The following is a 16,509-nucleotide window of genomic DNA, read 5'->3' on the forward strand; positions in this document are numbered from 1 at the left end:
TCTTTCTCTCTCCCTTTACGGAAAGCAATGCTACGATTACTGGTAGGTATTTAAAGTGCGATTTAGGATTTTAGGTGAAGCAAAAGGTAAAAGTTTCGACGCTCTACAACCCTGTTTTAGAAAGATGGATAAATAAGCAAGAGTGTCGCCGTCAATATATGAAATAAATGATAAAGAAATAAAGGTTGTTTATGTGTCAGTAAACCAGATACACAGAAGGCTGTAACAACAAAACGAGATACATGGATTTGTAAGCCCATTTTAATTTGCTTTTAAATTACGATTACTGAATGTCTATACACTTAAATACACATCAGGGCGAGGAATTATTTTAAGGTCTATAGAGCACGATGGATTACGACACTAATGACCGAATAATAACAGCTTCCATAAAGGTTTTTGAGATTGAAAATTCAAAGTAGAGAAGATTCCCATTCACGAGACGAATGTGAAAGATGCTCATGAAATTGCAGGTCATGTGCCAGTTCATTGAACGCTTTGCCACTATTATCATACATCTTTGCGTGTATATAAATATATATATATATATATATATATATATATATATATATATATATATATATATATATATATTTTCTTTTCTTTTTCTTTCAAACTATTCGCCACTTCCCGCGTTAGCGAGGTAGCATTAAGAACAGAGGACTGGGCCTTTGAGGGAATATCCTCACCTGGCCCCCTTCTCTGTTCCTTCTTTTGGAAAATTAAAAAAAAAAAAAAAAATGAGAGGGGAGGATTTCCAGCCCCCCGCTCCCTCCCCTTTTAGTCGCCTTCTACGACACTCAGGGAATACGTGGGAAGTATTCTTTCTCCCCTATCCCCAGGGATAATATATAAACATATATATAATCATTATTATTATTATTATTTTGCTTTGTCGCTGTCTCCCGCGTTAGCGAGGTAGCGCAAGGAAACAGACGAAAGAATGGCCCAACCCGCCCACATACACATGTATATAAATACATGTCCACCCATGCACAATATACATACCTATACATCTCAATGTACACATATATATACACACACAGACATATACATATATACACATGTACATAATTCATAGTCTGCCTTTATTTGTTCCCATCGCCATCTCGCCACACATGGAATAACAACCCCCTCCCCCCTCATGTGTGCGAGGTAGCGCTAGGAAAAACACCAAAGGCCCCATTCATTCACAGTCAGTCTCTAGCTGTTATGTAATAATGCACCAAAACCACAGCTCCCTTTCCACATCCAGGCCCCACACACTTTGCATGGTTTACCCCAGACGCTTCACATGCCCCGGTTCAATCCACTGACAGCACGTCGACCCCGGTATACCACATCGTTCCAATTCACTCTTCCTTGCGCGCCTTTCACCCTCCTGCATGTTCAGGCCCCGATCACACAAAATCTTTTTCATTCCATCTTTCCACCTCCAATTTAGTCTCCCACTTCTCCTCGTTCCCTCCACCTCTGACACATATATCCTCTTGGTCAATCTTTCCCCACTCATTCTCTCCATGTGACCAAACCATTTCAAAACACCCTCTTATGCTCTCTCAACCACACTCTTTTTATTTCCAAACATCTCTCTTACCCTTACATTACTTACTCGATCAAACCACCTCACACCACATATTGTCCTCAAACATCTCATTTCCAGTACATCCACCCTCCTCCGCACAACTCTATCCATAGCCCATGCCTCGCAACCATACAACATTGTTGGAACCACTATTCCTTCAAACATACCCATTTTTGCTTTCTGAGATAATGTTCTCGACTTCCAAACATTCTTCAAGGCTCCCAGAATTTTCGCCCCCTCCCCCACCCTATGATTCAATTCCGCTTCCATGGTTCCATCCGCTACCAGATCCACTCCCAGATATCTAAAACACTTCACTTCCTCCAGTTTTTCTCCATTCAAACTTACCTTCCAATTGACTTGACCCTCAACCCTACTGTACCTAATAACCTTGCTCTTATTCACATTCACTCTTAACTTTCTTCTTTCACACACTTTACCAAACTCAGTCGCCAGCTTCTGCAGTTTCTCACATGAATCAGCCACCAGCGCTGTATCATCAGCGAACAACAATTGACTCACTTCCCAAGCTCTCTCATCTACAATAGACTGCATACTTGCCCCTCTTTCCAAAACTCTTGCATTCACCTACCTAACAACCCCATCCATAAACAAATTAAACAACCATGGAGACATCACACACCCCTGCCGCAAACCTACATTCACTGAGAACCAATCACTTTCCTCTTTTCCTACACGTACACATACCTTACATCCTCGATAAAAACTTTTCACTGCTTCTAACAACTTTCCTCCCACACCATATATTCTTAATACCTTCCACAGAGCATCTCTATCAACTCGATCATATGCCTTCTCCAGATCCATAAATGCTACATACAAATCCATTTGTTTTTCTAAGTATTTCTCGCATATACTCTTCAAAGCAAACACCTGATCCACACATCCTCTACCACTTCTGAAACCACACTGCTCTTCCCCAATCTGATGCTCTGTACATGCCTTCACCCTCTCAATCAATACCCCCCCCCCCCATATAATTTACCAGGAATACTCAACAAAATTATACCTCTGAAATTTGAGCACTCACTCTTATCCCCTTTGCCTTTGTACAATGGCACTATGCAAGCATTCCGCCAAGCCTCAGGCACCTCACCATGAATCATACATACATTAAATAACCTTACCAACCAGTCAACAATACAGTCACCCCCTTTTTTAATAAATTCCACTGCAATGCCATCCAAACCTGCTGCTTTGCCGGCTTTCATCTTCCGTAAAGCTTTTACTACCTCTTCTCTATTTACCAAATCATTTTCCCTAACCCTCTCACTTTGCACACCACCTCGACCAAGACACCCCACATCTGCCACTCTATCATCAAACACATTCAACAAACCTTCACAATACTCACTCCATCTCCTTCTCACTTCACCACTACTTGTTATCACCTCCCCATTTGCCCCCTTCAATGAAGTTCCCATTTGGTAAACATGCGATTATATATATATATGTGTGGACAATCGCATGTTTACCAAATGGCGTCCTAGCTTCGTCTCTTCGATGTATATCAACTGACTGTTATATTTCTTGTATCTCCCCTGACGATGTGATCATTACACGAAAGTGCACTTGGGAACTTATCGTGTTTCATTTTTCCCGTGGACTCGTAGGAATATATATATATATATATATATATATATATATATATATATATATATATATATATATATATATATATATATATATAACCACAAGGAAACGGAAAATACAAGGTGTCAAGCACTTTCGCAACAGAAACTCGCAGCTGTATAGCCGAATCTAAAACACTGTATTAAACTATCATCAGTATTATATAAACGAGTTACAGTGGACTCACACATCCGTCACCGCTCGTTGACCAACCACGACGCTCAATGAATGAACACCGGATGCAAGGTCTTAGCAAGGGCTGACGTACAAATAAGGCTCACGTAGGAGTAAATAATAAGACTAAATCATAAGACTTCCCTACGAATAAGGACCGACACACAACACACAATTATCACTGAGCTTACCCAGCGAAGAGTCGAGAGCCCTCTTCAAGCCGACCTTTCGTCTAGACTTGAAATATGGCCTGGAGCTTCCTCATCCACCCCTGTTGCGATGAGGTAGGCTAAGGGAATGCTAGCAGGCGAGACGGAGTGGACGAATGGGTGGATAGGAGGGAGAGGATGTGGCACGCTTGTACCCAATGGTAGTATGAGAGCCGCGGAGGGAGGAAAGGTGTGGGGGGATGTCTACGTGATCCGACCCTGATGTCGAAACAAAGAGGAGATGGCACGGGACGCGTCGGCCCAATGGGTTTAGCACATCGGGGAGAGAGAGAGAGAGAGAGAGAGAGAGAGAGAGAGAGAGAGAGAGAGAGAGAGAGAGAGAGAGAGAAACTGAAAATGTAAACAACCACTTCCACGATCTGCACCTTAGCTTCCAAAGTCGACATTGCTGATTAAAACGTCATGCCATTTTAGGTCAATTGTGAAGACTAGTAGATAACGATACACTCGGTCGCCTACGAGAAATTAACCGTTTTCTCTTTCACTCGGTCGCCTACGAGAAATTAACCGTTTTCTCTTTCACTCGGTCGCCTACGAGAAATTAACCGTTTTCTCTCACTCGGTCGCTTACGAGAAATTAACCGTTTTCTTTTTACATTCAGGACTTGAAATGAAAGAGGTAAAAAACGTGTAATGCCTCTTGCTTGCGTGACGCGCCGCAGGAAAGCACTCACGCTCTAAGTTTGCTTTAGATGCTTGAAAGCACTTCAGTGCCTGCATCATACTTTAGCCTCACACTCACTCAATCACATATTCATGTGTTTGAACTTATTCATTCACCCACTTCAACTCTCTCTCTCTCTCTCTCTCTCTCTCTCTCTCTCTCTCTCTCTCTCTCTCTGGTCATTAAGGGCACCAGCTAATGCCATGTAAACTACCCTCATCAACAGTCTAATGGTTAGTTAGCAGGATGGACTGACGTCACGAGAGCTTCTCGTTCCCAAATGGTCCCGACTTTTCTCATTGGCTCCGCTTGAGTGACTGGCCATTGCACGATCACTGTATTTGGTCCAGCGTGTGTGTGTCGGGTTGTAGACGATGACGGAATGGCTATGTGCTGTGTGGTCACTATTTTGTGTGACGAAGAAAAAGATGTTTTTTTACTCGTGTTGCCCCGTCTCTTAACCATGTGTGTATGTACAGTGTGTTTACTGCTACGTACACACACACACACACACACACACACACAGGCCTACGCCAGGTACCCCCATTCATCGGCTAGCCCCGTGGGGAGGATGAACACCTGGGTCGGGTGTAGGCCGAGTGCCACGCCCAAGTTAACGGACATATGTGGGCTGGCCCATGATTATTCATAGTCAGTAACGCTGACCACTACACCACGAAGTCCCGTGTGTGTGTGTGTGTGTGTGTGTGTGTGTGTGTGTGTGTGTGTGTGTGTTAACCTAAGTCCTCTAAAAAAGTTTGATAACTATATGCTATTTATAACTGCCTGTTTCGGTAACCGAGTTATATTCATTTATTTGATAATCAATAGCCACCTCCATTTTAACTCCAGGTCTTGACCTAATCACTCTCCTTTGTGCTTTCTTCCACATACTTCCACCGTAACGCCATACACTACACACACCCAGAATCAGGGGTAAAAAGGAACACCCCCTCTAACCAGGGGAAGGATATCTTCCCAGGAGGATTGGAAGCAATCCTTCCAAGATGAGGGAAACCAGATCCCCCCCCCACACAATCAGATAAAGACCTCATATCCCTCACTCTCCCCACTCATTCCTCATAACTTATATCCCCAACCTCATACATCATTCCTTACACCACATACCTTACAACGTACCCGACACCATATACTTTACCCCGCATGCAACACAGACTTTACACCACATACCTTACACTACATACCCTACACCACATACCTTACACCACATACCCTACACCATATACTTTACACCACATACAACACAAACTCTACACCACATACCTTACGACACATACCATACACCACATACCCTACACCATATACTTTACACCACATACAACACAAACTCTACACCACATACCTTACAACACATACCATACACCACATACCCTACACCATATACTTTACACCACATACAACACAGACCCTACACCGCATAACTTAAAACATACCTTACACCACATACCTTACACCACATACCCTACACCACATACCTTTACATGTACAAACTGACGTTTATGCCTTATTTCTGAGAACTAATCCCCTATCCAATTAACCTCGACAGCTCGTATGCCTTATACCTAACACCTTATACTCAACGTACCTGATACTTTACATGCCTTATATCTAACACCTTATACTTAACGTACCTGATACTTTACATCTTTGTAACACAGACTATCTCATCTCATATGCCATACCTGATACTTTACATCTTTGTAACACAGACTATCTCATCTCATATGCCATACCTGATACTTTACATCTTTGTAACACAGACTATCTCATCTCATATGCCATAATGTATTCTAATTCTATTCTCCATTCTTGAAACCCATTCACCGCTTCATGATCACCTTGTCCACAACAGAAATAACACCAGGAAAGCCCTCCTCCTCCTCCTCCTCCTCCTCCTCCCCCGAGTGGTTATTTTAAGGGGCGAGAGTCGTGTTTGCCCGTGCGTCAAGGACCCATGGTGTGTGTGCGTGTGTGTGTGTGTCCTTTGCTTGCGTCACGCACTGGGGGGATGGAGGGACAGAGAGAGGTGGATTCATCTGAGGTGGTTATTATGTCTGGCGAGAGAGAGAGAGAGAGAGAGAGAGAGAGAGAGAGAGAGAGAGAGAGAGAGAGACGGATGCGTTGCTGGAGATTTTTCGGGGGAGGTGTCTGGTATGTTTAGTAGCTGTGGCGGTGGTGACGACAGCTACAATTTCCTTGCTCCTGAAGGGAGCGTAGCCTCTGGCCTGCTGCACGAACGCCTTTCGAAAGGAATGTCTTTAGGGATAACGCCAGGACGCTGACCAAAAATGGATCCTGGAGTAATTATGAAAAAATGACTAAAACCTTTTTTTTTTTTTTCCTTCTCTCTGTTACGGTATGATCCTGTGTCTAACGAACCCATCCATCATGTCTCCCGCAGGCAAGACGGCAGCGGCGGCAGCGGCGGCGGGACGCGGCACCGGGGTCTCTCCAGTCTATCCATCCGCAGGCGGCTCAGCGAAGCCTACGGCATGGTGGCGCCTAACGTCCGCAGGCCCTCCATCCGCACGGACCTGCTCATCCTCCGGGCCAAGACCAGTCTCCACCTCACCGGCTTCGACACCTTCTCGGAGAAGAAGCCCCGGAGGGAAGTGTCCTGCGTCATCCAGTGAAGACGCGGCGACGGTCATCCAGTGGCTACGTCAGGAGGCGTGTGTCTGGCAAGATGATCGGTCCCTCCTCCACGCTAAAAGTTACGGCGGGTCGGGTGCCAAAGGCAGGCGTCTGGCAACCCCTAATTACCATGACTGACCTGCCTCAAGGCATTAAAGGAGTCGGCTGGTTAATTGGGATTGAGACTCAACACCTGCCTGTGCTCGTTACCGGCCGTCGGGTTAGAACCGCCAATGGACGAAAACCCGACATGATTCCTTCTTCAGATATCCAAGTTGATTCCGACACCGTACGCGATCTCATTCCATATACTGACTCACTCAAAGACGTCCTATATCCGTGTCAGGTTGTTGTCAGTAACCCCCGACCACACACACACACACATACACACACGTTCAGCAAAGGAGGAGGAACTCGAAATCAGACTCTTGTGTACTCGAGTGGCGGCGTCTGGTGCATTTTCTATGGTTATGACGACGCTTGAACAAGGACACTTTCAGGTATTCGTGCTCAGATGAAGACATCTTCTCTCGGTTTGGGTTAGCGAGTGGAGAGTGTTAAACAAAAGATGATGTTATGGTTGTGTCATCTATAATGTTCACTATGGAAACGAGAACATAAACAGACGTACTCAAGATGGTATCATATGATGTTCCGTCATTTTTGTGGTGTTGGGGTAACTATGGAAACGAAGACGATTATAAGTAAAAAGTCAAGTCTTGTGTCGCGCACAGTGAAAGAACTCAAGAGACGATGTTTGACGTGGTCGTAGCCCCTGCTGCTGCTGCTGCAGGAACTGACAAATGGGTTTCGCCAGTGAACGTGTTTTGGCGGGATTTGTTGACCAATTTGATGACCTCCTGCCGAGGAAATAATTGGGTCGCCTCCGATCACCTGTGTTTATATCTATTACGTTAATCCCCGCCCCATCCGAATTCATATCAGCGTTTTACACCATGTGTAAGTGTACAATATAAGTATGTGATATATCTATACGGGGATTTAAGAATCTCAGTCAAATTACCTCATGGAATAGGTGAATTTTTTTTCTTTTGTTTTTTATATTGATCCATAGCGTTGTGTAGCCTGTTCCGCCATGAGTAAGGGGAAGGACTCACCACTAAGCCATCCGAGGGAAAGAAAGAAAAAAAAAAGACAGGATTATAGCCATTGTGTTGTAAACTATTTTCATTACATCCTCCCTTCATTATGAATGGATCGTTTGCATACATCTTCAACAGCAGAGTCGTATGTATCCTTTCATTATATACATATATATGTGTGTTATGTGACGACGCGATGAAAGTCTTCCCACATATATCCAAAAGCTCATTATAACTATTACCCCCTTCTATCTTCCCCCCCTGCTGAGATATATGTCTAAATAAAACAAAAAAATATAAATCATATTCTCCTAAATTTTCTTCCATTGTTTTACCAGTATCCTCAAAGAACAAGAAATATAAGCATAAACAATGGAAAGAAACTACTCACCAACTGAGCCATTATCTAGTTTATGTAACCAAAAACACACATGATTACGAAGCGATACACATATACATATATATTTTTTCTCAACACTACCGAGGTTAAATTGTAAAGACGTAAGCAAATCTCTTAAGTGTGACATTCTCTACAGGACTTGGTGGTGTTGTCCTCTTTGTGGCTGTGGCCTCTCGTGTTTTTTTTTTTCTTTTTTTTTCCAAAGCTGGAAGCCACCGGACAATGTCAGAATAAATAAATGTCGTTTATATTTATAATAAATAACAAAACTATATAAGACTAAAGTTTCATTATCCTCGTGTAGTCAATGTTTCAACCACGCAACACATGCCTGACTGAAATTGTTATCAAATACGCTTATTTTCGAGGCACTTGTAGACACGATGTAAGTCATACCCCAGAGGAAACCTTCATCGGATATTGGCCATTATATTTACTGTACTTTAGTCATATATCTATATCATACAGTCTTCATATCCAATCCATTTTAACCTCATACTTTAGTCATATATCTATACCATACCGTCTTCATATCCTATCCATTTCAACCTCATACTTTAGTCACACATCTATATCATACAGTCTTCATATCCAATCCATTTTAACCTCATACTTTAGTCACACATCTATATCATACAGTCTTCATATCCAATCCATTTTAACCTCATACTTTAGTCACACATCTATATCATACAGTCTTCATATCCAATCCATTTTAACCTCATACTTTAGTCACACATCTATATCATACAGTCTTCATATCCAATCCATTTTAACCTCATACTTTAGTCATACATCTATATCATACAGTCTTCATATCCAATCCATTTTAACCTCATACTTTAGTCATACATCTATATCATACAGTCTTCATATCCAATCCATTTTAACCTCATACTTTAGTCATACATCTATATCATACAGTCTTCATATCCAATCCATTCTAACCTCATACTTTAGTCACACATCTATACCATACCGTCTTCATATCCTATCCAGTTCAACCTCATACTTTAGTCATATATCTATACCATACCGTCTTCATATCCTATCCATTTTAACCTCATACTTTAGTCATATATCTATACCATACCGTCTTCATATCCTATCCATTTTAACCTCAAACTTTAGTCATATATCTATACCATACCGTCTTCATATCCAATCCATTTTAACCTCAAACTTTAGTCATACATCTATATCATACAGTCTTCATATCCAATCCATTTTAACCTCATACTTTAGTCATATATCTATACCATACCATCTTCATATCCTATCCATTTTAACCTCATACTTTAGTCACACATCTATACCATACCGTCTTCATATCCTATCCATTTTAACCTCAATCTCCGAGAGAAAAAAATCCTCATCGTCTGCCTAAGCGTACTCGACTCAGGTAGGCCAATGATAAAGTTCGGCTATACATTACGATGGGAGCTCTCACACAGACGCTATTGGTTACATTAGTTTATAGCCTGGAGCCACAGCGACGGGGAACGTTGTAGCACTGCAGACTTAGGGTTATTTTGGGAGAGATGAAGGGGGGGTCTGGTGGCCACTTCAGCTTGAGAGAGTCGTCATGTCTGGAGGGGAAAAGTTTGACGTGATTGAAGATAACCAGTTACCGAGACCAGGGAAGGAAGTATGATTGGCTGGTTATTTTTAGCTTTAAACCTATCGACTGTCATCAGAGCCGTGAACCACCAATGGATTATTCTGCAACACCTTCTGCTGCTGTTCATCTTCGTTCGAAGACCATACACATTCACGCTAGCCAGCTTGAATTGTGTCTAACATTAAGCAATTTGTTAGTATGGACGCAAAAAAAAAATGAAACTTGGTCTATATTCACGCTATGATCCCCAAACAGTTTTCAGAAATACTGTCACCAAGAAATAGTCCTGGGCGAGTTTTTGCAGCAATTTCAATTGTTTGATGTAATGAAAAATCCGTGGTATAGTGTGTGTTCAGTGTCCCACCAATATTATTCCTCCTTGTGAGCGTCACTGTCGTACTATAAATCTTTTTAGTTTACATTTCGCCTTCTTTCACCTCCCCCCCCCCCCGCCCCCCCGCCCCCCACGAGTCTGAAGATTAAGTCTGTCCACACACGACTGCCATGTTGCCCCTGACCTAAGTTACATACGTAGGGCAAGGGAAAACCTTCAGCGAGCAGGTCATCAAAGGCAATGACAACAATCAGCTTCATCCTGGGATGATGGAAGCAGCATTACGTGGCATCACCTTTGAAGTGTGTGCGGCTCTCCAGACATCCTAGGAAGTCAAATTTAGCGCCCAGTCTCTAGGCTGGGCTGAGGACACCTGAGGTTGGGGAGGGGAAAGGCTTTGTTCTCGTGGAGGAAACAGACGTCAAGGTCGCCATCACCTGACTTAAGGGACAATTCTTAGGGTCTTGAGTGTAGGAAGAACATCATTCTTCAGATAAAAGGCACTTTCAGGTTTCCCTTAGCCTCCCTTGGAGGGGACGGGAGGCTAAAACAATGACAATCTAGTTTCTGTTGATCGACAGTGAAATAAATATTGATGTTTCAGTTAGTCGCTCATTCAGCAAAGTCTTGCACTGTCGTTGTCCAATTTCCCTAAACAGACGACTGCAGAGATGAGAATGTAAATATGTATACAAAATATTAAAAGTGAAATTCACTTCACAGGGTTTGATGGATGCGAGGGTTGTGTATGACGCGGAAGGTTTATATGTGACGATCCTTTATCAGACTTACACACTGAGGACAGGCCATCACTATGAAAAGGGTTCGTGGCAGGTAGAGAACAGGCGATTCTATAACTGCTACAACTACAGTTCAGGTTCTGTAGTGTCGTGGGACATATCCAACAGCGGGTGATTCAACTCCAGAATCGGTCGAGAGACTGAGAATCGATGGAGTAATCAAACTTAAGAAGTTTGATCAAACTCCAACATGACGTAAAGACGTTAATACAAATGTATATAAATCGAAACGGATGATGTATTTACTACATACGGACTTGGGTAACGATACATTTGTCTCTTTCAACGTGAAATTACGTTGGATGAACTCAGCAACCTCAGCCACCTGCATGAAAACTCAGCTCGAGAAGTATGTCGAATTTTGGATGGGAAACTAAAGTCAAGATGTGTTTACGAACGACTCCGTTCCAGATCGAGTATCAGCGAGTGAAAAAAATCCTGTGAAAATAAGGCAAAGTTGCGGAGCTTGATCAAGAGCAGCAAACGAGACCACAAAAGCTAAAAAGGAAACAAACACAGGAACGTAGTTGTAAGTGTGCATGATTTAAGTTCCTCATCACTCAAGACATGCAAGTCTTAACCTGACGATGAACGAAGCAAAATTGCAGATGCCTGGCGTGACACGTTCGCAAGACAGCAGCGGCTAGATGTAAACAAACGCTGCGTCCTCGGAGCATCACGTTGCTCAGATAAACTGAACAACGTGATGCTTACATATCCCCCACCACTTCGACTTGGTGTGGGGTGGGGGATTAATATTGATCAACAGTTTCGCCTTCCGAGATTACTTTCAACGTCTCCAAGTCCTCAGGTAATCTCTCCAATCCTGACATTATCGGGGAAGAACAAAACGTGGAACTTATAATAAGACGAAAGTTAGGATGTTCAAAGCCTTGACATTCAAGACATATGAAAGGAAGAGAAGCCTTTGCTTGTAGCAGAAGGCTTTATGTTACCCGTAAATTAAAAAAAAATGAAAAAAGTTTTCCAAGGGGGGACCTTTTCATGTCCCAGTGGTAATTGAAACCAGCTTTGATACACTCCGGGGCAGAAGTTAATACCGTACCTCAACTTTAACTTAGTGACAGAAGAAAACTATGGTAATAGGCTTGGACTATCTGCATCAGGCAAATTAGAAATTAACGTGATTGCAGTGTAAAGGAGCGATGCTGTTAAGTGCTGTCAAGGTGGAGCTATAGCTAAGGATGGAATGAAATAGAAAATAAGAAAAAAAAAAAAAATCTGTTAAAACTTGATTATGGTTTCGCTTTGGTCTGTCTGACCCACAGTCGCGTTATTTGTTCGCTATAATTGATTTCGTTATCTGGATGTGGCAAGGCTTCCAACTCGGCAGCAGCGGGAGCAAGAAATGGTAGAACTTCTGGATGTCAGACAGGAATTTGGATGACATTCTTCACAACTTAGCCATGGCACAAATCATAATTACCGCTACAGACATACTTCTGGTCGAGTGGTATGGATGGTATCCCCAGATTAATCCAATTTCTTCATCTGATTATCCACAATCGTCGTCGAAAACGGATATTTTGTCTTTATGGATTATTTTCCCACGTGTAGAAATATGTTCAGCATTCTCAAAACCTATCTGCTCCTTCATAAATCCTCTATAAATGCTTCAAATCAACCGGATTACCCTACAGGCGAATGCAACATTCGCACCAACTAATATAAATGTCTGAATGAATTAAGACACGAAACCTGAATCTTTAAATGAAACCTCTTGAAACACTTGTAGAGTATAAGAAATAGAATTTAATCAGAATGAAGTATTTCGACGCATTTGCTAAAATTCATATAATTACACGAAAAATTGTTCGCTTGGTCTATTTTTTCATTTTACTGAAATTTGAATTTTAAATGAATGGTTACTAAGAACTTTCAACGAGATCTCCGACATTTCTAGAGCAATTATTACGGTGTGATACAAGTCTTTGATAGTTAACACTTACTTCCTTTGACTTTCTCAACTTCTCTGTTCTCTCATGCATGTTTCATTTTCCAATCTTCCCATCCCATTTCCAGTGTGGGAGAACCACCCCATCTTTTTCAACAGTGGTGTTCTTCAGGGTTCTGGCTTTTCGCCTCCGATTTTTCTTTTACCCGTAAATGATCTTTCTCTTCAACCTTCACACCCTATTCACTGATAATGCCGGAAATGTCACTCTACGCTCAGCTCAATTTTCCCTCCCTTCCTTACGCCAGCACTCGTTTTTATACCCATGCTGAACATGTTTCTTCTCTGAATTCAGACCTGGTGTCACATACCTGGCTCGGCTTGTCTTCCATTTCTCCCTCAAGTCAAGGTGGAGTCATAAAAGCAATGCAGCTTAATAACCTTCTTGTTGTCAAGTTTTAATCACCCAACACTATCCATCCTTCGCGATCTCTCTCTCTCTCTCTCTCTCTCTCTCTCTCTCTCTCTCTCTCTCTCTCTCTCTCTCTCTCTCTCTCTCTATGTTACAGTCACCATTCTCGTAACCCGTCTGTGTCTCCCAGTCCCCTGCGAACTGGCTGCTTCTTCCCATAGCTTATGTGTGGAAGCACCAGCCAACCGAGGCCTGGTCGTTATAGATCCTGTTTATATCCTCGTTCAGCAGCGGAATTCTCTTTACTCTTTCTCTCCCTGATCATTGCCTTTTTTTTTTCATTCTCTCTCTTTTAAGCCCACTGATTTACCGTCATCTGCAATAAACCATGACTGATGCATGGCACTGCTGTGCCATGTCGACTGCGTACGGAAAATAGAACAGTCACCGCCAATGTGAACATGGAGCATATACGACCAAATTTGAAATACTTATTGCAAGATGTACTTACGAGAATTATTTAGCCAAGAACTGCATTCAGGCTAAGCGGCTTTCCTGGCATGGAGCGCCCTCTGATATGTGTTCTAAGCGGCCTGCATTTGTTAGCATGTTAAGCTCGCTTATTCAAACAAACCTCACCACACGTCTGTCCCCTTCAGTACAAAATCATTACTACAGTGGGCGAAACAGACGCCGGACACAACTAGAATGAAAATAATCATTTACCAACTTCTGTCATGATTCAGTGGCTCCCGGCAACATAATATTGATTATATACGACCATAACATTATGTCTGACTAGGCTTCACAACGTAACCAAAGATCAAGTTCCCAACTGAACTAAGGGACGAGTTATTGATCTTCAGGAAGATGAATTAATATTCAGTATTGTAACCAATATTGAGCCAAATATTCATAAAAGCAATACTAATATGTTAGAACAGTATATATCTGCCAATGACAATCTGCAAGATGCCTAATGCACGAATCTATCTAGGATTTTCGCTAAGTTAAAGTAGTTATAATATAGCATTTTACTAATAAAGGCAATGAAGTAAATATTTGGTAATGAGACTATTTCATGCCACTTTTTTTTTTTTAATTAGGAGAAATAGATCTCAAGACTCGCAAAGTCCATTAGACAAAAATTATAGGCAAAGAAAAAAAAATGAAATGCAAAGGTGCAAGCAAGAAACAGTTTGAAATATTCTACATGTGTCACCGACGTGTTTGATATTTTGACATTCATACTCAATGCAACCTTTGCGTTGTAATAATACCTTATTTTTTTTTTTTTTTTTTTTTATACTTTGTCGCTGTCTCCCGCGTTTGCGAGGTAGCGCAAGGAAACAGACGAAAGAAATGGCCCAACCCCCCCCCCCCATACACATGTACATACGTCCACACACGCAAATATACATACCTACACAGCTTTCCATGGTTTACCCCAGACGCTTCACATGCCTTGATTCAATCCACTGACAGCACGTCAACCCCTGTATACCACATCGCTCCAATTCACTCTATTCCTTGCCCTCCTTTCACCCTCCTGCATGTTCAGGCCCCGATCACACAAAATCTTTTTCACTCCATCTTTCCACCTCCAATTTGGTCTCCCTCTTCTCCTCGTTCCTTCCACCTCCGACACATATATCCTCTTGGTCAATCTTTCCTCACTCATTCTCTCCATGTGCCCAAACCATTTCAAAACACCCTCTTCTGCTCTCTCAACCACGCTCTTTTTATTTCCACACATCTCTCTTACCCTTACGTTACTCACTCGCTCAAACCACCTCACACCACACATTGTCCTCAAACATCTCATTTCCAGCACATCCATCCTCCTGCGCACATCTCTATCCACAGCCCACGCCTCGCAACCATACAACATTGTTGGAACCACTATTCCTTCAAACATACCCACTTTTTGCTTTCCGAGATAATGTTCTCGACTTCCACACATTTTTCAAGGCTCCCAATATTTTCGCCCCCTCCCCCACCCTATGATCCACTTCCGCTTCCATGGTTCCATCCGCTGACAGATCCACTCCCAGATATCTAAAACACTTCACTTCCTCCAGTTTTTCTCCATTCAAACTCACCTCCCAATTGACTTGACCCTCAACCCTACTGTACCTAATAACCTTGCTCTTATTCACATTTACTCTTAACTTTCTTCTTCCACACACTTTACCAAACTCAGTCACCAGCTTCTGCAGTTTCTCACATGAATCAGCCACCAGCGCTGTATCATCAGCGAACAACAACTGACTCACTTCCCAAGCTCTCTCATCCCCAACAGACTTCATACTTGCCCCTCTTTCCAGAACTCTTGCATTTACCTCCCTAACAACCCCATCCATAAACAAATTAAACAACCATGGAGACATCACACACCCCTGCCGCAAACCTACATTCACTGAGAACCAATCACTTTCCTCTCTTCCTACACGTACACATGCCTTACATCCTCGATAAAAACTTTTCACTGCTTCTAACAACTTGCCTCCCACACCATATATTCTTAATACCTTCCACAGAGCATCTCTATCAACTCTATCATATGCCTTCTCCAGATCCATAAATGCTACATACAAATCCATTTGCTTTTCTAAGTATTTCTCACATACATTCTTCAAAGCAAACACCTGATCCACACATCCTCTACCACTTCTGAAACCGCACTGCTCTTCCCCAATCTGATGCTCTGTACATGCCTTCACCCTCTCAATCAATACCCTCCCATATAATTTACCAGGAATACTCAACAAACTTATACCTCTGTAATTTGAGCACTCACTCTTATCCCCTTTGCCTTTGTACAATGGCACTATGCACGCATTCCGCCAATCCTCAGGCACCTCACCATGAGTCATACATACATTAAATAACCTTACCAACCAGTCAACAATACAGTCACCCCCCTTTTTAATAAATTCCACTGCAATACCATCCAAACCTGC

The 16,509-nt window shown here is 42.4% G+C and overlaps 1 protein-coding gene and 1 long non-coding RNA gene across 2 annotated transcripts in view; one reads left to right on the forward strand and one right to left on the reverse strand.

Annotated features, from left to right (window-relative positions):
* Positions 1 to 8,730, forward strand: part of LOC139752116 (GTP-binding protein Rhes) — a 59,041-nt gene extending 50,311 nt beyond the window's left edge. Inside the window, exon 7 of the mRNA XM_071668027.1 lies at positions 6,729 to 8,730. Within this exon, the coding sequence (XP_071524128.1) occupies positions 6,729 to 6,960 (232 nt within the window). The 3' untranslated portion in view covers positions 6,961 to 8,730. The remainder of the gene's footprint in view (positions 1 to 6,728) is intronic.
* The window catches only part of LOC139752117 (uncharacterized), a 73,850-nt gene that overhangs the window by 36,223 nt on the left and 21,118 nt on the right, over positions 1 to 16,509 (reverse strand). The window lies entirely within an intron of this gene.

Source organism: Panulirus ornatus, chromosome 12, assembly GCF_036320965.1.
Source record: "Panulirus ornatus isolate Po-2019 chromosome 12, ASM3632096v1, whole genome shotgun sequence".
Lineage (NCBI taxonomy): Eukaryota > Metazoa > Arthropoda > Malacostraca > Decapoda > Palinuridae > Panulirus > Panulirus ornatus.